The 25256-nt window shown below is 38.6% G+C and overlaps 3 protein-coding genes and 1 long non-coding RNA gene across 7 annotated transcripts; 2 read left to right on the forward strand and 2 right to left on the reverse strand.

Annotated features, from left to right (window-relative positions):
* The first annotated feature begins 3093 nt into the window (after positions 1–3093).
* On the forward strand, positions 3094–17433 carry LOC147757030 (uncharacterized). Its single transcript, XR_015324975.1, has 2 exons — positions 3094–3381; positions 17135–17433. It is a non-coding gene; the product is annotated as an uncharacterized LOC147757030 (long non-coding RNA).
* On the reverse strand, positions 10277–17548 carry LOC111246798 (uncharacterized). Of its 4 annotated transcripts, XM_022796983.2 has the most exons (6): positions 17427–17548; positions 17143–17213; positions 16275–16344; positions 11799–12042; positions 11466–11616; positions 10277–10824 (listed from the first exon to the last, which is right to left on the reverse strand). In XM_022796983.2, exons 2-6 carry the CDS (start codon positions 17167–17169, stop codon positions 10750–10752), a joined length of 567 nt encoding a protein of 188 aa, XP_022652718.1. In that variant the 5' UTR covers positions 17170–17213; positions 17427–17548; the 3' UTR covers positions 10277–10749. The 4 variants fall into 4 exon arrangements, with proteins under 4 accessions (XP_022652718.1, XP_022652716.1, XP_022652717.1 ...); XM_022796981.2 differs by lacking the exons at positions 16275–16344; positions 17143–17213; positions 17427–17548 and adding an exon at positions 13102–14004; XM_022796982.2 differs by lacking the exons at positions 16275–16344; positions 17143–17213; positions 17427–17548 and adding an exon at positions 13333–13990.
* A 1926-nt stretch (positions 17549–19474) lies between these two features.
* On the reverse strand, positions 19475–21924 carry RpL18A (ribosomal protein L18A). Its single transcript, XM_022796984.2, has 3 exons — positions 21776–21924; positions 20687–20866; positions 19475–19908 (listed from the first exon to the last, which is right to left on the reverse strand). The coding sequence occupies exons 1-3, from the start codon at positions 21791–21793 to the stop codon at positions 19573–19575; spliced, it is 534 nt and encodes a 177-aa protein (XP_022652719.1). The 5' UTR covers positions 21794–21924; the 3' UTR covers positions 19475–19572.
* A 171-nt stretch (positions 21925–22095) lies between these two features.
* Positions 22096–25210, forward strand: LOC111246797 (uncharacterized). The gene is made up of 3 exons (XM_022796980.2): positions 22096–22513; positions 22992–24268; positions 24563–25210. The coding sequence occupies exons 1-3, from the start codon at positions 22230–22232 to the stop codon at positions 24892–24894; spliced, it is 1893 nt and encodes a 630-aa protein (XP_022652715.1). The 5' UTR covers positions 22096–22229; the 3' UTR covers positions 24895–25210.
* The last annotated feature ends 46 nt before the right edge of the window (positions 25211–25256 follow it).

A 25256-nucleotide genomic window follows, 5' to 3' on the forward strand; every position in this document is an offset into this window, starting at 1 on the left:
GACCTATCAGCTATCAGAGTCTGCTAATACCTAGCTGCGTATCCTCGTCCAAGATACGCCAACTGAGACGTAACAACAACTGGTCAAAAAATATTTGTTACCAAGTGTATTTTTTATTGAAAACGGCGGCAGGATCTCTGTCGTGCAGTTTCTAAGTACAGAAATAGAACGAGCCTAGTCCTGCACCCTCGGTTATCCGATGCCCACGTGATAACAAAATGAACGTTCTATTTCAAGTTTAGGTTATTTTCTATCAATGAAGTTGAGTTCCTTTGTATCGATAAAAATTATTTATGCTATAGGTTCTTCGCGCATTCCTCGGATTGGTTTTAGGAGTGCTTGTCGGAAAGTTACTAACTACAAGAAAAGAGTAATGGTTGGCAAAAAAGCATGAGATCCTATGATTGCCAAGATGGTTTCTGCTACCAACGCACCAGAAGCAAAAATATGTAACGCCTCACACTCTTTTTTCGTTTTAGATCAATCAGAGGTAGTAGACCTTCGGAGAAGACATATGATAAGTAGTCTGAAGATTTTTAAATCTCTTTTTCTTCGTGGACATTGTTGCTACTACTTTTACTATCTGCGGCCAGTAAAATTTGATAGTGGTACAAAAGGCAATCGTCGTTACGTCATAAAGTCATTAAGCGTATTATATTGTCAAGATCCCGACGGTTAAATAACGGCGCTAGCGGTTATTAGAGTAAATTACACTCAGTGAATCGTAGCCCTAAGGAGTATCTGCACACACTAAGCAGGCGACGAAAGCATACTCAACTGATAGAACTTCGAAAAATTCGAGCATACATAAGGATATAACATCGCCCGTAGAGCAAAGTGTTGTAAGTTTTTCATCACTATAGAGATGGCAATATTGGAATTCCATTGAAGAGCCTCCGCAATGTGCGCAACATCAGCCTACTCAGTAATTATGCTAGTTGTTCAGACTTGCTCTTTGCTATTAATATGAGCTATCGTAATGGGTGCAAGCAAATCTAACCAGTTGTCTAAGTAACACGTCACTTTAGTCGCCCTGCATATAAAGCACATACCCACGAAGGGCTTGAGCTAACTGCATACATATTAAAAGCAGATAACTGTATTTCCTTTTAGGGACTGCTGTTTTCGGAGCCTGCCTGTTTGTTTGTAGGTCTAGTTTGATGAGCTGATCAAGCGCGCGAATTTCAAGTGCACTCACATGTAACAGTAGCGATTTGCTACTTAATAAAGATAGATTTTCGATTGCGGGCGAAGGGCAACTGAACCTAGGAAAATGTCCAGTGTTGCTAATAATACCAATAAATACTCTCATCATTGGCTCTTTTTAGCATATGAATGATTCTCTGGGGTACCTTTTATTATTGGCTCCGTCCATGGTCTGTTTACACCTTCATCGCTGCTATTTTTTTGCGAGTCACCGCTTTCTCGCGCTCCCTTGCATCATCGGCATTGCCGTTACTGGTCTTAACAGCCCCATTATCTTTTTGTATTTGTTTTGAGACGCCTGTATTCGCCCCATCCGCCCCCTGTCATGTTGTCCTTACTCCGCTCAACGTCCTAGGTTCAAATATGCCTTTCAGATGTTTTTCGACGGATGTTTCGATCAGCCAAACATTATGCTCAGACTCTTGTCTTTAGAGCTGTGTGGGAGCTCGGTGGTGTCGTTGTGTTTGCAAGAGCATAGCTGCGGATATTAAAACTTTCAATGATAATCAGCTTTCTTCGGCAGGACCAGAAGCCATATACATCAGTAGCGAAATGATACGGTGCAGCCTGTTTTAGTGTGACCAGGCTGAAGAGAACGCTCTCGTTATATTAGTACTCACTTGCATGTGACAGGCACTACATGGCGTAAACCCATATCTGTCTGCGCTTCGTGTTACCGTCTTAAAGACAATCCGTTTATTCTGGCATATTTCTCCGGTAATGTTAATAATACGACGAACAGCCTTGATAACTTGGAACAACTATTGGTAGGTAAGTTTCCCTGAACCTCTTAAATTCGGCTCCGAGCCACTTGCATGGTGTATCAGGGCCTAATTTCCGTATGGTGGTCGCAGGAACCTATCAGTAGTAGAAACAGTCTTGAAACTAATAACATACTATTTAATGCTAATTTGTTGATTCGATTCGGGTTGCTAAGGCTAACAACGTAAGCTAGCGCAAAGCTCAAACTGCATACAGCGACTCATTGTCTGACGCCGTAAGAGGTTTGACGTTCTTTTTTCGTACCACTGAGTACTTGATTCTTTTTTCGACCGCCAAGATCAGCGGATGAAAGCATGCTTGTTACAACAAATAGGCCGTTAAAGCTTGAGCCAATTTAGATGCCTTGCCCTGCTCTAAATATTTTAATTTTTTCTAAAGCATTTAACACACTGCTTTAAATTTCTAATGAGCTCTAGTTATACAGAACCTGTTATAGGATAAGTTGTGTTGATAACTGATTATTTAAGCAAGTGTTCTTTTAACAACGTAAGCGGGCGGCAAATTTAGGCATCGCGAGCTCCATTTGTTCGAAAAACGCGACTTTTTTAAGGATATCTGAGACGTTAAGGAAACGTATAGTTATTTATGCGCAATGTTATACTTTAATTAGACGACCTTACGCTCAATTATAATGATGCCAACAGCACATTAAATTATAATGAAGTCTATATTGAAGAAGTATAAAATTTTCGGATGTTACTAATTTCTTGACCTTGGATTGATAACTTGGACCGTAAGACGTATGGAGTATATAAATGCATCCTAATCGGGGGTTTTCAAAAAAGCGACACGTACTCCGGAAACACTTTTCGCCTGTAGGCGAACGCTATAGCTAGAAACAAAGGTTAGACGTCCCAACGGTGTATGTAATATATGTTTAAAAATGAGCTTAAGATGTGGATATCTTAGTTTTTAGGGATACTATTCATATTGGCAGTGCCAAATGCATACGGAGACACTTACTCATTTTACCACATACGCTATAGGTGACTCCTTGTAGCTTACGGGAGCATATCATTTGCCTCTTCCTGCATTATGAATCGGTAGCAGTCGTTCAGTAATCCAAATAGCACATACAACTAAATAGGCGTTCTTGAATGGCGGCGTGTACACGGAAAGCCGGTTCTGCTAAATGGTGCGCGTAAAAATGGCGTCTTGCGTCTCCTTTCGAACATGCGTGTTACAAGGTGTCTTGTTTAAGGCACTGCTAAGACGATGAATTTTCAGTGATAACAATCGTCGCTCATAACAAGGGTATCAAGATAGTGGCGCACGCACGCAACGCAAAATTTCATCTTAGATCACAGCGTTGTTTGAGCATGTCTTTGCAGCTCCTTCTGCAGGTCTCAGGCGATTTTTCGGAGGAAATCATTTCACGAAGACTTTGTACGAGTAAGTAGTGCTTTAGATAAGATATACGCTGTACTGTATGTAGAAAGTTTCGTTTAAACCATGCTCTAGCACGCTTGCTTATTTACTGGTAACATTATCGTTAAGAGCTATTACTGACTGGTAGATATCTCCAGCTGAATGAAGGCTACCTGTTTGACGATCCTAACTGTAATGGCTAAAAAACCTAATGTTTTTTTAGTTTGATGTCCGGTCTACCTAGTGAATATAACATTTACGGTACAGACGTTGCAGTGTTCAAGAGCAACTACAATGAATAAGAAAAGAGTGAAGTGTGACGACATAGAATATACACTGCTATGATCTGCATTACGCGCTTAACGAGTAGTAGGATCAGTTTGTTGGTGTAATACATGCTGCGCGTGAAGTAACACGTGTTCTACCTGAAGTTCTGAGTAAAGAGGAAAACACCTGTGATAAAAATGTGGTGTTAGGTATAGTCCGATATCGACATACACACAATGTAGAGTCGAGGCCAACGACTGGGAAGTAAGTTCACCCTTAACAAATGAGACAGCTTCTGTATGTCATTAATCACTGACCGCTGTTAGATCGTAATTTTGAACAAACAATCGACGTACCCACATTAAACTCAATTAAGAAGTTAACTAAACTTAGGGTCACCCACGAGGATCACAAATTATACCTTTTCCAATTATCTCTTGCTGTACATATTATTGCCAGACGAACAAACAATATAGGCGGTAAGATCCTCAGAGACGAAGAAATCAACTCTGCTATGAATATTCCCATCCTATTTGCAGGATCGATTAGCTCTCTTGAACGGGTGAGCGCTGCGAATGTACTTGAGATGAATCAGTAAAAACAACACATTCATAAACGTACTTGGACAAACAAAATTCTTCTTTCAATTTTCATCTCATTGCCGGATTATACCGATCAAAAAAGGGCTAAATATCACTTTTCACATGTTACATTTAGCTTTCCCTGACAAAAGCACCAGAAAAACAAATGGTTGCATATTGAATCATTATCGTATACGCTAAACTTAATTAGTAGAAGTAGTAATCAATAGTAACATAGAACAAAAATCTCCTACTTTTATCAGCTTCATTTATTGATAAGATATAACAATTGATATACGTATAGTAGGCAACTGAGAAAGTAAGTTAAAGCCAAGCTTTTCCTTTTTCACAGCATTGTTTACAAACATCATTTAAGATAGATATATTTAGCACTTCGATAGCGTCAATATACTTATGACTAAAGAGCACTATGATATTAATGACAAATGTCGATCGTACGTGCCTGTAAATTTTTAAGTTGTGATATTTCTTAATCTATTGGGTGTGTGTGTGTGTGTGATAGCATTTGTACAATCAGCTGGACGCTCCCAGTCACCACTCAACAAGGTGGACGCCTATTTTGACATTTTGCCAACGACGGTATCGCTAAAAGTGCCCACGAATTAGAGAGCAACAGCCATTAATGAACTGTCCACTCGTAAAAATGAAAATAAGCAGGTTTACTCGTGACTAAAAAAAATAAGTCATTGAAATTAACTTTCACAAAGGTTGATCTCGACAGGTGGGCTACCACACGCATTTATTAGTAAATAAAGCCGTTCTCAATTGTGCTTTGCGAAGTGAGGATTCTCATTTAATTTCATTCATCACATCATTTCTAGCTTATCAAAGACACGACTTGTATGGTCAAACTACTGGCTGGTTGTCTCGCGCCATTTTATATACATATCTATAATATAACGAATTACTATCAATGCCATTATGTGAACAGCATAGCCTAGCGATCCTCAAAAGTAGTTTAAATTGGCCGCTAGCGATTGTAGCTATGGCAGATGATTAAGATGACAGCTTATTAGTTAAGTTTAGCCATTTCCATGGAAGCAATTAACTCCCGCTTTTTTCTAACAACACCAAGTTTGTTATTTAGCCTGTTATCGTAAACTGACGTATTGAAACTTTCCAAACGTCTGACTTGATCTGATATTTCATGCTTTTGTGCGTCGGATAACCACCCTCGCGCTGAAATAACTGGTTTAAGCTCAGTACGGACCGACACGATCTCCACTAAGTGAGAAAAAGACTCAACATAGAACCTTAGCGCACTAAACTTTAAATTTATTCAGTGGTCGAAGGTAATACATGACGTTTTCATCGCGATATGTGTCGTTTCGAAAACTCAAGGTCCTATTATCTTGCCGTTCCTTAGTCGGGTCTCAACGCTCAGATAAAGATAGCTTGAAATCATAATTGTCTTAACCTTAGTTTAAGTTAGAAACCTATGTGATGTACGTTAACTATGCGAAGCTTTTCGTGACTTGCTTTATTGATTACTATCGCTGCGTAGGTCAGCCTAACAGAAGAACTATCGTAGAATTTTGTTTTCGTTTTAGTTTTGTGACACTGCAACGCTTGTTAAGAATTTTGACGAAGCATGTAATACAAAGTAATCGAAGTATCTCTATTATGCATACACTAAATACAATAGTATTAACGATTAAATAAGCGATGATACCGCTTTAAATTGTCATAATAGGCTAAATTCTCTCACTTAGCGCTGGCATATGGATCTCGATGGGTTACTGCATGGAATTGAAAATGACAATGTGTGTGAAAAAAAAAAATTTAATTTGCATTAGTTTACTTGCGGCCATCGTAACTATATTCAGCAGTATTACTAGAATATGCTTGTTCACGGAATAAGATTGTTATAGCGTTCCCCTCTGTTGCACAAACCATAGCGATGTTCAGAAGTCCGTCTATTATCAAAGAATGAAATAATGAAAGAAGATCTTATTTTTCGCATTGGATGGTCTGTGCAAGCGATTAGAGGTTCAAAAAAATTGCACAAACGCCTTTTTTGTGATATTTTATTTTGACGTAAAGTAAAAAAAGGCTAGACTTCTCGAATAAGACTTCTTTCTATTCAAGCTAGCAAATTCGTTGAATGTTTATCATTTCATATTCACATCTCAGAAGCACGTGCCGTTATCTCTGAAGTTTGTCCTCCCAAAAAGGTTAGCGGCGATAGTGTCGCTTGTGGGCTCCGTTTTCTTTTGTCTAAAGCACTTTGTGCAATAATCGTGTATGTGGTTGCAATCTGTCTTGAAGCACGAGCACATATGAAGCTATATGTATATGTATATGATGGTTTCAGTTAAGTGCAACTTAAAGAAGTCTAAAATGATTCATATATAAATTTCTACATGTTTTGACAGTTTCTTTTATAATTGATTATTTCACAAGTGAAAAATACTTTTATTTATTTGATTTCCCTTATTTATTGTTAAGTGTTTAAAACTTATGCAGAAATTTCGAGTAAATGACGAACACCGCATCTGGGAGCATTTCAAGATGACTGGGTGGAATTTAAACAAACTGGAGGACATTATCAGAACACAAATGGAAGAACTTCTCGAACAGCAAACCGAGCATGCTGGCAGAGGAGTTGAACCTTATACTGGCAGTAACATATTCGATCAGCTTGCATATCTTAGAAATTTAATATAAATATATGATACTTAATACAGAATGTTTCTCTTCTCCCGCGACCTGACTTACTACAGTTGTATCTAGTTCAGTATCAGGTTCATTCGTGGTACCTTGATTTAATTATGGTACAGGTCACTGATGAAGGCCAGTACTGAGATTCTTCATGTTAATGCCGAATTTGTGCCTTGCGAAATTTCGTGTTGAAATTAATGTATTGAGGAAAATTCTGGATAAACTGCGCTTATATGGTTATTACGTCAACCGATAAAATCTAGAGGGACGCCACTCAAGATCAATTGTAAAGGGAAGCAAACCTGGTACACAAAAAGTGCTACATATATATATATATGAAGCATGTCAGTTCGGAAAACGCATATTCGCGTATTAGCAAAAGTTAGATAGCTTTTTTAATGTCCACTATTACTGTTCCAAATGAGTTCGACAAATGACAAGGAACAATTTTATGACAATGAAGAGCTTATTACTTTTGCAGCACACCGTATCGAATGGTGCTAGATCATTAACGCATTGAAATGACACACTAGATTTACTTCGTACACGCTAGATTTACATCTAGTGTGTACGAAGACTCATTTTACCTGCGAGCCAGGTTTTTTTTTACAACTCATTTTACCAAGTTTTACCTACAAGCCTTTTTGCCCTTAGTATTCTGTTGATCACTTCACCTCCATAACTGAAAGTTTGCTTAAGGTTGCATTACATGAAAATGTACGTATTTAAGTATTAACTTGATTAGATTCATAAACAAATATTAGTTATAGTAAGCTATACATCTGTACTCCCTACGTAAATGAGCAATTTGAGGAAATAAGGTGTCTTTGCCATACACGAACATGTGCATAATGATACTCTATACCGGTACAAGTAAACATGGATCAAATAGATAAGAAAGAAAGAAATCGAAGGTATCATGGCCTCAATGATATGCGTACACGAAGAACTATGTGCTTTCCAAGCATACGCCGAATAACGCAAGAACCGTATGAAAAGCGGGTGCGTACTTGTACGGAAAATTGCGTTTTCCAGACAGCGAAATAATTAGGTAAGTCGATTGTCAGCATTTGCTGAAGTCTTTTTTGTTAGCGTAAAAGACAAACAATTAAACAATACCACAGGGAAGCCTCATCTATATTTTGATTTCGCTGAGCAACTGGCTCGTCTCATGTCCCTTTTCATTATCTACGCCCTGATTAGTACGTTAGGGCAACGTAGCACTCGTTATTTTTTAAAGAACGTTACATGAAGGATTATCAAATTCTGATGTAATTCGTGTCGTAGGCAGCTAGCCGCAAAAATTTTCAAATTTCTTTATATAGCGAAAGCCAATATCGGTAAAATATTGCAAAGAATGAAGAGCAGGATCAGTTTAAAATTATGGCTATTACAAGTAGAGCTTCACTAATAGTAAGATAATGTTAAATTAGCATATAAAGGCACAATATGCTAGAGGCAGCGTTGTCATGCAGCCCTAAGGATACGCATAAAGAAGCTCTTCGGAAATCAGATTTGTTGCAGTCCGCCCAGTGTGTGCTATTTTAGCAAGTAGCCGGCAAGCAGAGAAAGTCACCGGTAGAAATCATTCTGTTTAAGGTGAAAAGTTGTCCCACATTTCAAGCCTTCCACATAATAACGTACATGAGGAAATAAAATGTCTGCTGTCTTGTTTGCAAGATGGTTCAACGAAATCAGGTTACTACTGATAAATAACGCCTAATACCAAAAGCTAAACGTCTCACCCGCCGCATGATGTTCCTATTAACTTACTTAACCTAGACCACTACAGAGACTCAGTTTGTCTCAAAATTCGATTCTTTCAAGAAAGACGAAAGTGCAGTCTATTTTATCAGTATTTTTACATGTACGCCTCTTCCTTTTATATCTGGGCCAAATCGTCTCCAGAACGACTCCGTCGAAAGAAGCACTGTCTGAGAAAATAGAAGGGATTTGGTCAGTCGAATCGGGTAAACGAAGTCTATTCATGATTCCATATAACACAGACAACTCGAACCCTCCCTCGACAACTAAAAATCGCTGATTGCGAAAGTGACATGGGCGGCTTTTCGGACGAACACAGGAGAATGCGAAAGAATAATACAAGAAACGTTCGGCTGGCAAAGATAATTGAGAACGAGACCACTTTGATATCCCTATGCAGAGTATACTAAGGGAAGCAGCAGTCAAATTATGGAGTCAATGTGCCACAACGAGATAAACAAATCCATTAAAAGATTCGCAAAACTAATCATCACTTCATCGTGAGACGCATCACGGCATCTAGAAAACACAAAACTGACACGGTTGACTACTTCGTTTAAACCACCTTGTCCTTTCTGAACTGCTGGTTAACCGCTTCTGTCTCTTTTCGATGTTTCCTTGAAAATTCTCATATTGCCACATATACAGAAAATTTTCTATAGAACTTGAGAAGTAGTTTTATTGCGTCAGTCTGATGGGGAAAACCAAAAAATTCAAATCGGGCTTCTCACACGCGGCCTTTGGTGAACTTAGACGTGAGTATTGGGTAAGCCGCGACCGAATAGCACTACCAAGAAGTTGATAGAGAAAAAAGGCTTCGGCTAACTCTAATAAAAACAGAAGAGAGCACCTTTGTATTAAAGCTCTCGATAGAGCAGAGCAGAGCAGATGAATACAAGGAAAATGTTTAGCAAAATATCCATCTAATTAACTGTAAATAACTTCGCTTAGCGCAGTAATCATCTTCCTTAAAACACCTTATTTTGGTTGCCTTTAAAATAACATCAATCTAAAAGTAAATGATCCTGTTAAAAAAAATAGCAGGACAGTGCAGTACGAACACGTGATTGACCAGTGTAATGATCAAAATCAGATTTTCTGAAACAGAGAGAGTTTATTAGTGCTTTCCTCTGTTCATCGCGTGTGCAGCTCAGTAAGTTACTTGGCTTACTTTACTAGGTCTTTCGTATTTTTTCGGTGAAATAGAACAGGTAGTCACAAGGTGAAACTTCCCGTAAATTAGAACGCGTCCCTTTGTATAACTAAGGCCTAAACATTTGCCGAAGGCAATTAGTGTGAACAAGTGCAAGGTAGTTATGACAGTGCTTATACCCGTAAATTGGGTTTTTAGGCACTATGAAAACGCGGAAAAAGAACATGCTCTTCAATTAATTAATTCAACTATTAAGTTGAACTACCAGTTAACAACTAACTATTAAGTTAAAATTTTAAGCACTACTACTCCACGGTAGTTGGTTATACTTACAAAAGAGCCTGCTCCAACTTTTTTCTAAAGAGGCGCTAGAGTCCTGCAACATAGCGGTCTTACAAAATGTCAAGCTTGACTAGTCTGCGAGGCTCGGTGTAATATACCATACAACGTTAGAATAAAAACTTCAAAAACCTTCTCGATATGTTGGAGTAGACATAACCTTTATTTAGGCAGACTACATGTTTCTGCGAGATCTAAATCTTACCGTAGCTAAATCTGATTCTAGCAAGCATATCGTAACTAAAACATATGTACTCGACTAAATATAGCAAATGCGATGTACAGTATTTTTGTATGCAAGTTCAAACGACTGACTGCTAACGATGAAGATTGGTGACTCAACAATATGATTAGACTCAGCTTTTTTTCGTGCATGGTACTGATTTGAGTAGGATTTTGTACCTTGTTACCAACCCATATTTCTGATACTTTGATTCTATGTTTACATGATCCAATGGCATTATGCATGGCAATATCCATGATTCATAGGCGAAAACGCCAGACGTACATACTTTGAAATGAAGAAAAGCTCCGAGCTTAATAAATGCAATTCTAGGCTTCTCAAGGCAAACAAATAACCCATAGTGAGAAAAGCCATTTATTCCGTCAGAGGATCAGTCGCGAGATATCAAGGGACGTGAAACACCGCAGCCAAGCATATAGTGCTTCGAACGAGAAGTCCTGCGCAGAGAAGCATATTACATACCAAAAGAAAATTTAAAAAATTAGATTAGATAACCAGAAAATAGGTCTTTAAATTTTATTCTTACTTTATGCGGGCGGAAGCTGTTTGGTAAGTATACGACGAAATGAAAGTTGGATAATATTTACTTCTCAATATTGTAATAACTGTACCTAGCTAGAACACATAATATTCCATTTACTATTACATTTACCGTCCATTTTGACCGGCAGTGGATCACATTGGCAAAGGTCGGACATATTTTGCCACCCATTCGCTTTTACGGTACTCACAATATTTGATGTATGTGAAGGTTTAAACACAACACGAGTAAAAACTTAGATATTCTTGCCAATAAAATAGAAACATAGCCTTCACCTAGCACTATGAAGTACCTATAATAGAAGGCTAAACCTGGACTAGAAGAACGTAAGAACAATACTAGAGAGAGCATTGTTTTTTTTTTATTTTCAATTTCCTTTTTTATACGTGTATAGACTCTTAAGGGCGAGCAAGTTTCATAGGCACTGTTCTAAGTAGTGAAAACAGGAGAACACAAACCTAGTTTACTAATATTCTGTCAACGAAATCTGTATTTAGCTGCAACAAGAGGTGAATTGACCTTTTAAAGATAGCGCACCTGTGTACAGTTTTTGATGGGTCGTCCAACTTTCGAGTAATAAGCTCCTGTAAGTTCCACGGGGAACAAAATTCCCATTGGATGGTCTGCCAAAATCTCCTCAATTTCTCTCCGAAACTGTATCATTTCCATCCCAAGCGAAGTGTTGAACCTAATAGCATATGCACGCGAATCAGAATATTTTATGAAAAATTAATACCAGTGCACAACAATATAGTTATTTCTACCGTATATAAATAAGTTGCCCGAACTTGACAGACTCTATAAGCCAATTAAAAGTTTGAGTATACGTATAAATTTACCAGTTAGAAAAAGGTAGAAGTGAATACACACTCTTCAGCAAGTTTCCAATCACGCTCAGCATCCGAGCATGTTGAACTGAATGAAAGTTCCTCATCATAATGCTGACCGATGCCGGCAAACAAATCCTTCATCGAACCATCACCGCTCCCAAGAGAATGCTGTGTAACTTTGTCTATGCCCGTTAAATTTGGAAGCCCTTGTCCTTTGGGGCGGGGCTTTACACCAAACTGCTGCTGGGTCACAGTAACCTTAGCGTCAGGATTTGAAGTAGATTCTGAGGGAAGTAGAAGCAGAAACAGTAGCATTACGTTTCATATAGACCGATAAATGTGAGTCACTTTTCATACCCGATGCCAGCTAAGAAATGAAAACCGTTTAGCTTTGAAAGCTTGTTTCATGTCAAACTCGTAACTCTTGTTACATATTCGAATTCCCCCAAAACCCTATCGATAAGCCAAAACTAGCTTAGAAACTAGAACAAAAAATTAGCTTTGAAGTGCGATTGAAAGGATCTGTTATCTACTTTGCTGAATCTATGGAATCAAACAAAGTCAAGATTACCTTAAAATGTACATACCGTTTATTGATTATATTACAAATTAACAGGTAAATTCGAACAACAACGAACATTTCGCCTGATTCAAATGTGTGTGCGTTTAGTTTTAAAGATGTATTGTTGTTTTTGGCAGGCAGGTCATGTGGATCCTCGGCTTTCAAACGAACGCAGGTGTCTATTTTGCCTGAGTCGGCAGCAGCAATGACTTTGTAGCATAATAGTGATCTAATAGAAAATACTATTAATATTAAAATGTGTTGTTTTCTTCTGTTTCGTCTGGAAGTTACTTCTCAGTATAACATAGTATGTGTACAATGTATATAATACACTAGTCTAACGACACTGTGTGGATGAGAACATTTGGCGATGGCGGAACAAACAAAAATCAGAGGGTAATTATGAAGTCATAGTTCTTCTTGGACTAGCTTGTAATTTGTTGATGAAATAGTCAACTTGTCTACCTAAAGAAAAACTCGCGGTATATATTTGGTGCCAAGAATAGGTGTAGGAAGATATTGGTATCATAGAGCACCAAGGAACTCTCTTCATTTCGATAAACTACGTAGGAAAAAACTAGATTAATACTGTATCCTATGTAGTTTAATCTGAGTCAAGTACAAACTCATGTAAATGATTCCAGGCACCCCAATATAATGGCATTACACGAAATCAGGATATTTGTTAATGTATTGGAACATAAAAAAAAAACGTTACACAAGTGAGCATTCCAATACTGTTTCTGGATAAGCGGGAGCGTATTTTTCCCTCACGACGTACCAAATCCAAATTCCAATATGCTTGCAGTGCTGTTTGTGACGAGGTCATGTAAGGATTCATTTGCATCGTTGGCAAGATTTTGAGAAATATTTTTAGTTAGGTTAGAGTCTTTTGATATAAAGTTAAGCACGTGAGTCGAGAGCTTTGATAATTCTCTGTCATCGATAGCAGTTTTACATGAATGTGCACTTTGTCCGGTTTCTACACACAGAAGTTCTCCTTTCAATTTACCATGCAACAGGCTACGACGAGTCATCAACACCTTTTGGAGTCGATCGTAAAACTCTATTCGCTGGTTAATCCCCTCCAGGCGAAGACGGTCCACGCAGCGGGAACGCTTAGATCGCCATCGGTTACCATCACTATACCGTCTGGAGGGATCAATGTACGGCAGTAGGAAGTCGGCTCCATTAGCCGGACCGCCGATGCCGTCGGTAACATCATTCGATTCTTGTCGATTACCGCCTAGAGGTTTCTTAGCATCGTTTGTAGACATAGTTTCAAGCGATACTGCTTTAGACCAGGAATTTTAGCACAATCAGTGTCGTATACTAAAAGAGATCCACCACTTGTTCGAGAACTGAATGCGCAAAAAGACTATTTCGAGTTAGGTGATTTCCACTGCATTACTTTAAGAACATTCAGCACATATTCCTCAAACAAATTGCTAAAGTTTCAGATATGTAATTGCACAACTAAATTATTTCATAGGCCTTTTACGGAATTGTACGGCAGCAAATCTATACATTTCGAAAAAAGAGCTTGGTCAGTCGCACATAGAGCAATCCTACGTTGTGGCAGACATTACTCGTAGCGTCAATAGACAGACGACGGAAGTGGTTTTAACTGAGCCGAGGGTACTTTGAGAAGTTTTCTATTCTAAACGGGAAAACTTTGTACAGGTACATACTAGGCTCCTTAAATTGTGGATATGCCGGATAAAATAAGCTACAAAACGTTTGATAAGTGGTGTTCACAGCTACTAATGCGGCTGTAAATGAAAAGCAACTACCGAAATCGATAAAATAAGGGAACTGAAAACATATGGCGCAGCAAATCAAGGATTAAATGGTGGTCAAGCCATAACAAACTATGAAAATTGGCTGAAGGAATTACTTTTAAGAAGGCGAACGACAAGCTTCTTCTACACCTATTATTAGGCTTTCTAATTTAAGAGACATAGAGAACTGAGAAAAAACCTTGTAGAAAGACCCGATATAGAGGAGAATAATCAAAAGTCTTATACGTGATAAGATATTCATTGTGCACAAAGAGCAAAAAAGTTTGACTTTAAAGAAAAAAATAAATAAACAGTCAGACGATTTGATTGAGAGGGGTTGCGTGTATAATAGGAACTCTGTTAAACGGAAATCTGTTAGTGAAGCTTTTGTGGTTCGAGTGTCATCACTTATACCCTAAATTGGTTGATCTTTTCCATTCGAAACGACCGTTTTTCTAAACAATTGTTTGTTGTTTGTATGTGTTCGTCAGACATTTCAAAAAACTCCTTGTTCAGCGACAAGAGGAAACAAGCAATTCGTATAGTATTTAAAGTCATAATACCATAAGTGGTGACAAGTTTTTGAAGCATTCGATAAATCTATATAAAAACTACACATAACAAATATAATACGATTTGCAAATAGTATATAACCAAATGTAGTTATAAAGAATTCTGAAGAACTCCTTGTTGGCATGTTCAGCTCTTAATAATCCGATGCCGAATGTCCCAAAAATACAAGGGCTCAAAACGCTCAAATTGTTCAAAAGGTGTATGTAGTATTGTAGTTTAAATTGCACGTCGGCCCTTTCACCACACTGTATTAAGGATTCCTTGTAATATTTGTCCGGGGCGAGCAAACGTTGTGTGAAAGTCAAAAGAAGCAGAAAGCGTAAAGCGGCGCGCAATAAAGTTGTACAAGAAAAGGCACCAAATAAATATATAGTGCCAATGATCCTTATAGTGCTGTGTCTCCTACCGTAGGATAGGTGACACAAATTCGTCACAGCCACCAGAAGTTTAACTGTATCGATGGTCGACGGATACAACTTGTCATATTGATTACTAATAAAGTAATTGCTTGAGGACGCTCACATGACAGATAGCGGGTAAATAATATCAGCGTTTTTTCAAAAATGCGGTGCAGAATTCTCCTATGTATTGTTGATGTCCTAAAAGAGCCCAAACAAATTTGTGTTTATGTATACCTGAGGATAATGGCGATAAAGGCAGCCCAGCTTGAGAGGTATCCACTGCCAAAGACGAATGACCTATTTGCCGGGATTAACAACTTTGTTTACCAAAATAGACCGAAATGATGCGTCCAGAATTCAAAAAGAACAACAACTGTAACGCACAATGGTCTATTCCAGTAAAATAAGGTATCAAATGGTCTTAATTCACCACCAGCTTACTTCCAGTGCACCCTAGAGATGGTACTAACCGGCTTGTATAGACTGGTATACCAACTGGGTCACATATTAATAGTGAACTCAAACGGTCCCCAAGATCACTTTAATTAAGAGGTTATATTCTGAATGCTCTATATAACTTGAGATTGAAGCTTAAGTAAGATAGCCGAATCGCAGCTTCTGGATAATGTATTGGGCCGAGAAAAATCAAAACCAATAATTGATAAAGTTGAAGCAATTGAAGATGCGCCAAGCCCGTTAAAGAGATATTAGGTAAAATCGGCGTTAGGCCTGATCAGCTGTTATTCCTGTTTCATTCCTGACCGGATTACGAGATTATCGTCTCTGTACAATTTAACAAAAGAAAGCGTAACGCTCTAACGGAATCTAGATTAAGAATAGCCATTAAAACATGCAAAAATTCGACTTCTTAACCTATAAGAATCGATCGTGTACTGTCCGAATCATATTGTGAACCTGACGTGCGATCCAATATTTTATTACGTCATTGGCAGTGGTAGACATCTTATTGAACGTAATTACCGATAGGTTGAAAGAGAAAGAGTCGCTAGCGGTTTGGTGGGAGGCAACCGTTAAGTTCCGCAATTATCTTGAAGGGAGGCACCTCATAGTGCAAACAGACCGTCGTCCGTTATCATCTTTGTTTGGTCGAAAAAAAAAAACCATACACATATAGCGAATCGAATTCAGAAAATAGGCACTGGATTTGGGTACTTACAGTTTCGAAATTATGTTTTTACCTGGAGAAACAAGAAGCTTGCGGACGCACTCGGCCACTGAACAGAGAAGACGGTAAAGGCGCGACAAAACCTGTAAAGTACGCGTGCATTCTTTATATTCTAGACGACCTGCTGCTTAACCATTCCAGGTTAAACGGAGCCACGGATGCGGATTTAATGTTTAAAATAAAAGAAAAACTGCGAAACGTTGATAGTTGAAAAGAAGTATACTGTTCTCCATAGTTGTGAAGCAAGCGTCACGGGTCATCGAGAACGTCATTATTTGGAGTGAAAAGTTCATAAGTTCAAAATGTATAAAGGAGGCAGCGGTACGAATACCTCACAAAGGGTATGATAACATTACGGGTATAAAAAAATGAAACAGCTAGGAAAGCAGTATGGTTTCCTGGTGTTGATCAGCAGCTCGAATCCACAAGAGCTCCGTGGCCAATTTGTCAAGAAATCTACCTAGTAAACAACCGAAGCGATCCTAGACAATAACCACACACAGCCACTCCACTCAGCCATGTTCTTTTAGAATTTATGGAGCCGGCGGTAAAAAGCTAGCATTAGCGACCATCGATCACAAACTTTTGGGTATTATAAACGCCCATTCACGGAGGTTATTTGAATTCTAAGAAAATTTTCCACTTTTTTTTTATATTCCTCGTCATATGATGGCCGACGGTGCCACTTGTTTTTCGAGGACAGAATTTCTTGAATTAAACAATTCAGGAAGAAAACCAGCGCACATAGCTTCGTACAGTCTGAGCTCGGATAAATGAAGCGAAGCGTAGTGTACATAAAATAAAAGCATTACTTTATAAGAATCAAAGGGAATAATTACTAGACAGACTAACAGAATTCTTATTGCGTTAAAGGTCCTTACCGAATGGGGACGATGGTCACTAATCATCGGAACGAATGCTCGGGTGACGATTGAGAGTATACTAAAACAAACTGAAACAGTCAAAGGTGGATCGCTACGTAAGTGTCAACAAGTGTCAGCGCTGGTCGTACCTTATGCTAAGTTTTCAGCAACCATCGTAGGGGAAGAAGAGCATAACATCGCCAAAGTGAGGATGGCGTCGTGCAAGATACGAATCGCTCACAAAGACCGCATAAGGCAGAAGAGTTTGCAAAGCGAATAAAAAAAAAACCTTTGAAACGTACACAGAAATTTTTGTCGTGATAGTGTTCACCAGGTCGGACAGTTCCTATTGATCCAATTGGTGTCCAGAAAGCAAAAGAAAATCAAATTTATCAAAAGAAAACCATCGCCCAGTCCAGCAGAACCGGGCTTAAATACTTCACAAAAAACACCGCCTGCTAGCTCTATACCGTAACTTTTTTAGAGCAGGATCATGGTCAGTCGCAAAGACTATCAATTCATCTAAGCTATATTGGAATAATGATTAATGATAGAGTATAAACAGTACAAAGTAGAACTCCATTATCTTGCAAAAATATAATAATATTGCCATGATCATTCAAATTGTCCTCTACAATTCGAGAATTATACAATGCTAAATGGTACAAAAAAGTTGCTCAAATCTGGGAGTTCTGCTAGATTGTAGGGAGGATTTGCAGTACTGGGGCTCAAACTGCCTGCAGGCCTTTTGACCACACGGTGCTGAACGTTTCTCTTAAAATTAATTATAAAAAAACAGACGCTATGTGGCATCTCGAAATAAGAAGGGAGCGGGAAACGGTGTCCATCCCACAGTAAGCCGTCTAAGTAATAGCAGCAAATATATAATTAGCCAATAGTCCAGAATATGTGATAAAACTACAATAGTGCAAGATCTCAAAAGGTCTAATAGTTGGAGCCTATCTGGAAGATGTTATTAGCAAATGATATTCTTCGCTCAAATTGATGGCCCTTTTAGGCTGTCAGTTTGTTCAGCCAAAACTTGTATCGAAAATTCTCTTCTCGAAATCGGAAATGAATTCTTGGTTAATTTTTATATATTTTCAAGCCCTTGAAACTGCATTGAGTATTTTGAGGACCAGATAACCTCATGGAAGTCTTTCTCGAGGATTTTAGCACCTACATGAAAATTGGATATTGCGTAGAACATCCAAGGGCGTAAAAGAAGTTTTTAACATTAGCGGGGTTCCTCCAGCGTGAAAAGATTGGATGAAGGCTGATATTTATTCAAATTCCGCAAACGACGTCCTCTTGTTCACCATGACCACTTTGTCATTTTATATTAGAATAAACCAGCTCTGATCTGGTACTAATAGTAACAGAACCCAGTTCGACAAAGTTTATCTCAATTTGGACGCTATGCCTTTATATATATAGAAGCTTTGGTTTTGAAGCTTCCTTTTTTTATTACTTTAGCTCCAATGCATACCTTTATACGTTTAGCGATGATAGTTTTACTTTACTTGGCTATTCTCTATGAGTCCACTAGACATAACGTTTTAGACGAACGTGCTGGGTTAACAATTACACTAGAAGTTCCAACTAATGAGATCGATTCTTATCTACACATTTCTGCTAAGAAACCTTCGACAAATGTCAACGTATGATGTAAATTGTTGCAACAACTTAGCAGTCAGCTTATTCCGCGAAAATTTGGGAGTCTCAGTCAGCTCTTAATACGTTCTGTAATCAAAAACTAGCATACATCTTTATCTCAAAAATACATTAAGCTCATAAATAAACACTGTTCTATTTAAATTTAAGCTTAAAGGTGCGGCCAGTAAACTGTCAGCATCAATAACTATTATCTACTCTATTGTTTTTTTATCCGCACATTTCGACCTAGCAAGCACTAAGTACCGCAATATACAGCATCAAAAGCCATCATAATACCGGACCTCATCTTTCAGACCAAGCTAAAATCAACGAAATAGAAATAGATTTTATTTAAGTACCTATTTAAATGTCTGTTGTCTTCAACGAGTAAAAGCTTTGCAACATATCACTTACATTAAATTACAGATGAAAAAATAATGTGCTTTTTAATACAGCATATATCAGTATACAACAATAATACATTACTATTTCTAGGATAATTCTACACGAGAACACTGAATAAGTCCATCGGTGGCTAGCTTGTTGACAAAATCTGCTGGTTTCCTTCATTAGTACTAAACAATCAGAATTCTAACTTGATCTGTATGAACAGTCCACAGCAAGCCATCGGCGCGATATCTGCATTTATGTAATATTGTTGTCTAGCTATTGTTACGAAGAGGAAGAAACTCAATTTTTCCTTCCGAACCCTTTTTATTGATACCACATTTTGCGCGACACACGAGGTCCAGCTTTCGACCAGTAAAGATCGTTAGATTCCGGACACGCTGTTCACTGGAACCGAACAATAGGCCTGTTAGCAGCAAAGCGCTGTGCGTGGAAGTTCCTTTTGATCGGGAACGGATGGGGAAACTTGATCTTCTGGTCATGGAACTGCTTAATGTGGGCACGCCTAGTCTTTGCGGCCGGAACCGATTCAACACGGATAATTTGAATCGACGATGCCTGGGCGCGATGGCGAGCACCCATATCCCTGTAACACTGCGTTACAGCGCCCTCGGTTGTAACATCACGGTATTCGCGGTACATATTATGGATTCCCGACCGTGAGTTGTATCGCAGCCAGATACCGTAGTTTTTAACCTTTCCTGGGTTCTTTTCAGGGATCTACAATAGCAAGAGGCATTTAGTCGATTAAAACGATAAAAAAGGTTACCACAAGTATCTGGTACAATAATATGTACCAAACTTGTACTCATTTGCGAAGAATTTTCTTTTTATTACAAAAGATTGATTTTAAAAAAGTATATATATTGTTAAGTATTTAAAGATTGTACGGCACTCCTTATCTTTAGTAGATAGAAGAAGCGATATTAATAGACCCGAAACCCGAATCGTTGTCTCCCATAAAATAACATCTGAATGCTACTAGAAAGCGTTTTAACATAAAAACGAGCTCACAGCTAAAAATGAAGCTTCAAAGGTTACACCCACTTTTTTCGCAAAAACATTCGAGTCGTTATTACCGGAACATAAAAATTCTTACAAATGATAACTACTCATTGTTAAGTCTGTAAGCCTAAACTAAAATTCACTTCACAGCTTCGAAGTGACACAGATGTTCAAGCTCACGTTTATATCGCGCCTAAACCTTCCGGTTTGCAAATACAAGCTTTGCAAAAACGGAAATCGAAGAGCGCTGTGTATACTAGATGAATTATGCCGAATTGTTTTGGTTCTATTGAAACAGTTGTATCAACGGACACTGATTAATGTGTTGCAACTGTTTTACTATCACCATAATTCATTATAGGTCTCGTTTTATGTCATAGGATGCCGCAGAATACTACTGGAATTTTGCTTTAAGATGCATTGTTGAGATAATATTGAAACCAATGACCATATCAACCATGCAAGTTGTCGCTTGCACAATCGCAGTACTTACTCTTTTAATGGAAATGACCTCACCAGTGGTTTTCTTCACCTTCTTGAGCTTTTTGATAAAGTACCAAAAACGGGACTTTGCCGTAACGAAGTCCGGAGCGAATATGTACATCTTGTACAGCTTCGGGTGAGGGTCCCGCTCCGTAGGGTGGGCACGACCCACCAGTTCATAGTGACGAAGCTGTTGGGTTTTCCAAACGGTTAGTAACACGCAAAGAAAACAACATACAGGTTACAATCATCGTTTGGTTAACGGTTGGACGACCTAACTGTTGAAAAAGGTTCTGCAATAACTAATTATTTATAAACACTTCAGAATCGGCAATCATCTTGTGGGTGAGTGTTGATCCGTTGCTCTTCGGGCCACCGAAAACCGGACGGCCACGCGTCACAAACGGTCTATCTCATCCCTTCAGTTGACGCGCATGGATTTCATCATAATACTAAAATTTCACTTAGTGAAAAAGAAGAGGAAGCGTCTTGCATTATGATATATTGTATTCTAGGGAAGTAATGATGACGGTCGCATTTCAGTGACAGTAATAATATAAACTGCTCTGACGGAACCAATGTTTTGGATACCGGTAGCATGATGGTGCATCTAAGTTGGTATTAAAATTAGGATGAACGGTACATGTAAAGCACATGTTCTTGCTGTAACCTGGAAACTTAGTTTTTCAATACTGCCGCAGCTAAAACGGTCAGTTCTTCCAACGGTTACCTTACTGGTTACTATAATATAAACCGGAGTCCGGCAGGCACTGGAGATATGTTAGTAACGAAGGTTTTTATTATAACACTTGGCAACTGCAAGGCTGCTAAAAAAAACAATGCCACATTTGATATGACTTTCTTTCGCGTATAAAATGGATCCTGCATCCCACTGAGTTTTATATCGCACGGATCATAATCGCACAACGGAACACGTGTAATCACGCATTGCACACTTTTCACATAGATTTAATGGCGACTTTCTGTTGCATGTAGAATGTTGCATTCAACAATCTTAATACAGGTCAAGAAACGAGTCATATGCTTTTTCAAGCAAACCTTTTACTGTTGTTTGGGTAAAATTTTACAAATTTCTTACCAGGCCGCTGGCCTTCATGGTGAACGCGACCAAGAAAAGGAAGCTGCTACCACTGTTTAATCCGAAACTACTGCCAGCTCTAATGTGGAAGCGCGCGCTCTTTCAAAAAATTATAACAGTCAACATCTACTCAACACTTTATACTTAGACTGGTTCCCAAAATCTACACAATTTTATCGGGGTAGCCATCTCGGTTCAGCACTTTCTGTTGATTTCATAAAATGCAGTGATAGAAGGTAGATTAGAATAATTTTCGATTAATATATATGCGCAAGGAGCGATAGTCTACAGCTGCCTTCTCAAACCTCGTGGATTTATTTACGTTCGGCTTGTTTGAGGTCCGGCAATACCACCGCTGCTTGCTAGCGGTTCCAGACGTGCATGTTAAAGCAGAAAAGACACGATCTCAATAATTCTTTTGTGGATTTCACTATATGATCGTAGATTAATTAGCATGAGTTCGCAGCAGCGCTTAGTAAAAACGGATCAAATTTTGGAAGCTGTAAGGGCTTTCAGGAAAGTCCGTGATCATGAAATAGCACAGAAAGAGAAAAAATCTATTATAGACGAAGATGACCGCCAGGAACGGTTTGTGAATTTGCAGCTGACAGTGAAAAAGATGTCGGCATGCCAAAAAATTCTCATGATTCCGTTCACGTTCCCTCACTGCTTACTCACCGAGGAAGATGAAATTTGTTTTATTGTGGGGTGCAAAGACTCTGAAAAAGGAAACAAAAGGTTAGCAAAAAGAACTAAACGTACTTCATATGAATACTGTTCTGCCTGTGCCGGAAATTGTTCATACGTCATTGAAAGATATCTATGTTTTGTTAGTGTGTACGTATGTTAGCAAGATTCTACTTAACTGGCATTACCGTATGCTTCAGTTTCGCGATTGCCTTCATATCTGTCTATATATATATATATATATATATATATATATATATATATATATATATATATATATAATATGAATTTAAATGAGATTAGCAAAGTATATTTTGAGATACACGGGATTATGTATATTATTTAATCAGACTTGAACATAGGCCAAAAATCACACTAACATTCTAATGCCTTCTACATAGGAGAAAAACAAACTTAATCTACAATAAGACCAATGATTGCGAAATCTATACCTCAGCTGTAATTGCAACCTTTTTTTTTCTAGATTAGCAAATGTATTTGCTATGTTTATCTTACCTCGGTATTTCAGGGCTGATCATGAGCGATATGCAAATGAATGGAAACACAAGCTGCGCACGATGGGAATCGACCGAGAAATTCACGTAATGCCCGTAATGCAACTTGAGACAGAGTTCAAGTCATATGAGGCTAAACGCAAGCTATGTAAGGCTTTCGATCATTTTCTCTGTGACCATCGTATCATGTTCAAGATGCCCAAACTTCTGGGTACTCTTTTTTTCCGTCGCCGTAAAATGCCTATTCGTGTATATATAAAGGATGAAGATAAGCTTAAACAAGCTCTCGAGGAGGCTATAACACGGACGTTAATCCACATCACACCCGAAGGACCTAATGTATCGATGAAGGTAGGAAACCTAACGGACCATAGTGATCAAGAAATAACTGACAATATCCGCGCTATTCTCGATAGCTTTATACCGGAGCATCTTCCCGGTGGAGAAGCCAACGTAAACTCGATCCATTTAGCCTCATTCGTCGGTAAATCAGTGCCGATGTACGTTTCGTTTGTATCAGCCAATAGCGTGGACATGTCCGAGATCGATAAAGTGTTTATTGATAGGCAGACACCAAAGGAGTTTGAAGACACAATTGATACAATGCCCGGCGTTCGCGTCAAAATTCGAACAGACGGAAAGGTGATCGCCATCAAAGACGAGGAACAGAAGTTGGATAGCGATGATCTGTTGGACGAAGATTATCTCGAAGTGTTCCGAAACCAAGAGTTTGAAGAACGCGATGAAGCGAAAAAACGCTATATAAAACATCTAGCTCGTAAAGCTGCGCTTCGTAAAGTTGGCAAAAGATTCGGTTCCAACATGCTTAAGCTACCAAGTCATGTACCGGTTCCTAAGCCTAAAGCCTTGCCCAAACAGGTCAAGATGCCTAAGCAAAGCAAGCCTCCTGCAGTACCTGCCTTTGACACACTGCAAGGCTACGATGATGCTGAGTATAATGATAATAACGATGACAAAGGTGATGTTGAGGAGTGCCCTCAACTCGTTCCCATCGAAAAGAAGTCCGAGAAAATCGAAAGGAAGTTCGATCAGATGGCAGCCATTAAGGACAAGGTGGCGAAGTCCGAAAAGCACCAAGGATTTAAAGTAAGCAAACAGTCAGCTGCGACGACTCTTCGAATTAAACTAGGAAGGGCTGCTACCAGTGAATTTACTCTTACGGGTACGCCAAGGAAAAGTGTCAAGAAAGTAAAGCGCAACAGCAACTTTCTTATTGAGCCACGAACAGCCAAGCAAAAAACATTGAAGGGTCGAGAGACACAATCAGTAGGTAGGTAGCATTATTACTGCAAATCTTACGGTATCAAATTTATGTAAAAAATTCAGGCGGCATTAATATGCCTTAGCATAAGCCTAAATCCCTACTAACAGATTCAGCTTATAAATTCATATGACTTAAAGTTATTTTCAGTAAGAGATTATGGCATACATCGATTTTAGTTGTTGTCAAAATACATCGTGACTGAACATACAGGTCTTGTATCCGAGAGTTTATTGATTTTGAAAGACTGTGTCTAGTCGTTGTCATGTCACTAACTCTCTACTGTTTATGCGTATTTTACAGCAAAATCTATCGCCTCGACACCGAATAATAACAAACAATCTGATGAAGCTAACACACCGCGGCCAATTTTGAAATCGCCTCGTGAGTCTCTGGGTAAAGAAAAACGAAAGAGCGTCACGTTCGATTTTACTCCCGCCGGAAAGCTTGCATCTATGAAAACTCCAAAAGATGGCGACCCTACGCCGGTGTATTTTGAGACCCCATCAACCGATAACGGGAAGGCTTCTAGTAGAAAACGGAAGTCGGTTGCGGGCGGTTTCGAATTGACGCCAATGCATGGCGCCAATAAGCTCAACAGTGCGAAAAAAGCTAAAAGAATGTCAATGAAATAGGAATAGATATATGACTGGTGTGCTTAGGATTTACTTTATGAACGTATCCAACATTTATTATGCTACAGCGTAACCTTTCATGATGTTTAGTATTTGGTTTTGTTGTTTCGAGCCTCAGAAATGTATCTTCAAACCATTTTTTGCATTTGGATCACACTAGACACAGACCTGTCGTTATCAAGTATCGAGTAAAGGGACCTGTTAAAAGGATCAGAAATGCTTTGGAACGTCCTTTGTCTGCGAAATATGCTAGCAGGTTCACAAGGGAGATCTGTATATATAAATAAAAACATTTAAAAGATCGACAATCACAGGATCAACTGTTCTTCTCTATGCGTTTCTTCTATCAAATTATGTAGCTA

This window comes from Varroa destructor, unplaced genomic scaffold (assembly GCF_002443255.2).
Source record: "Varroa destructor unplaced genomic scaffold, Vdes_3.0 BEIS01000003.1, whole genome shotgun sequence".
Classification (NCBI taxonomy): Eukaryota; Metazoa; Arthropoda; class Arachnida; order Mesostigmata; family Varroidae; genus Varroa; species Varroa destructor.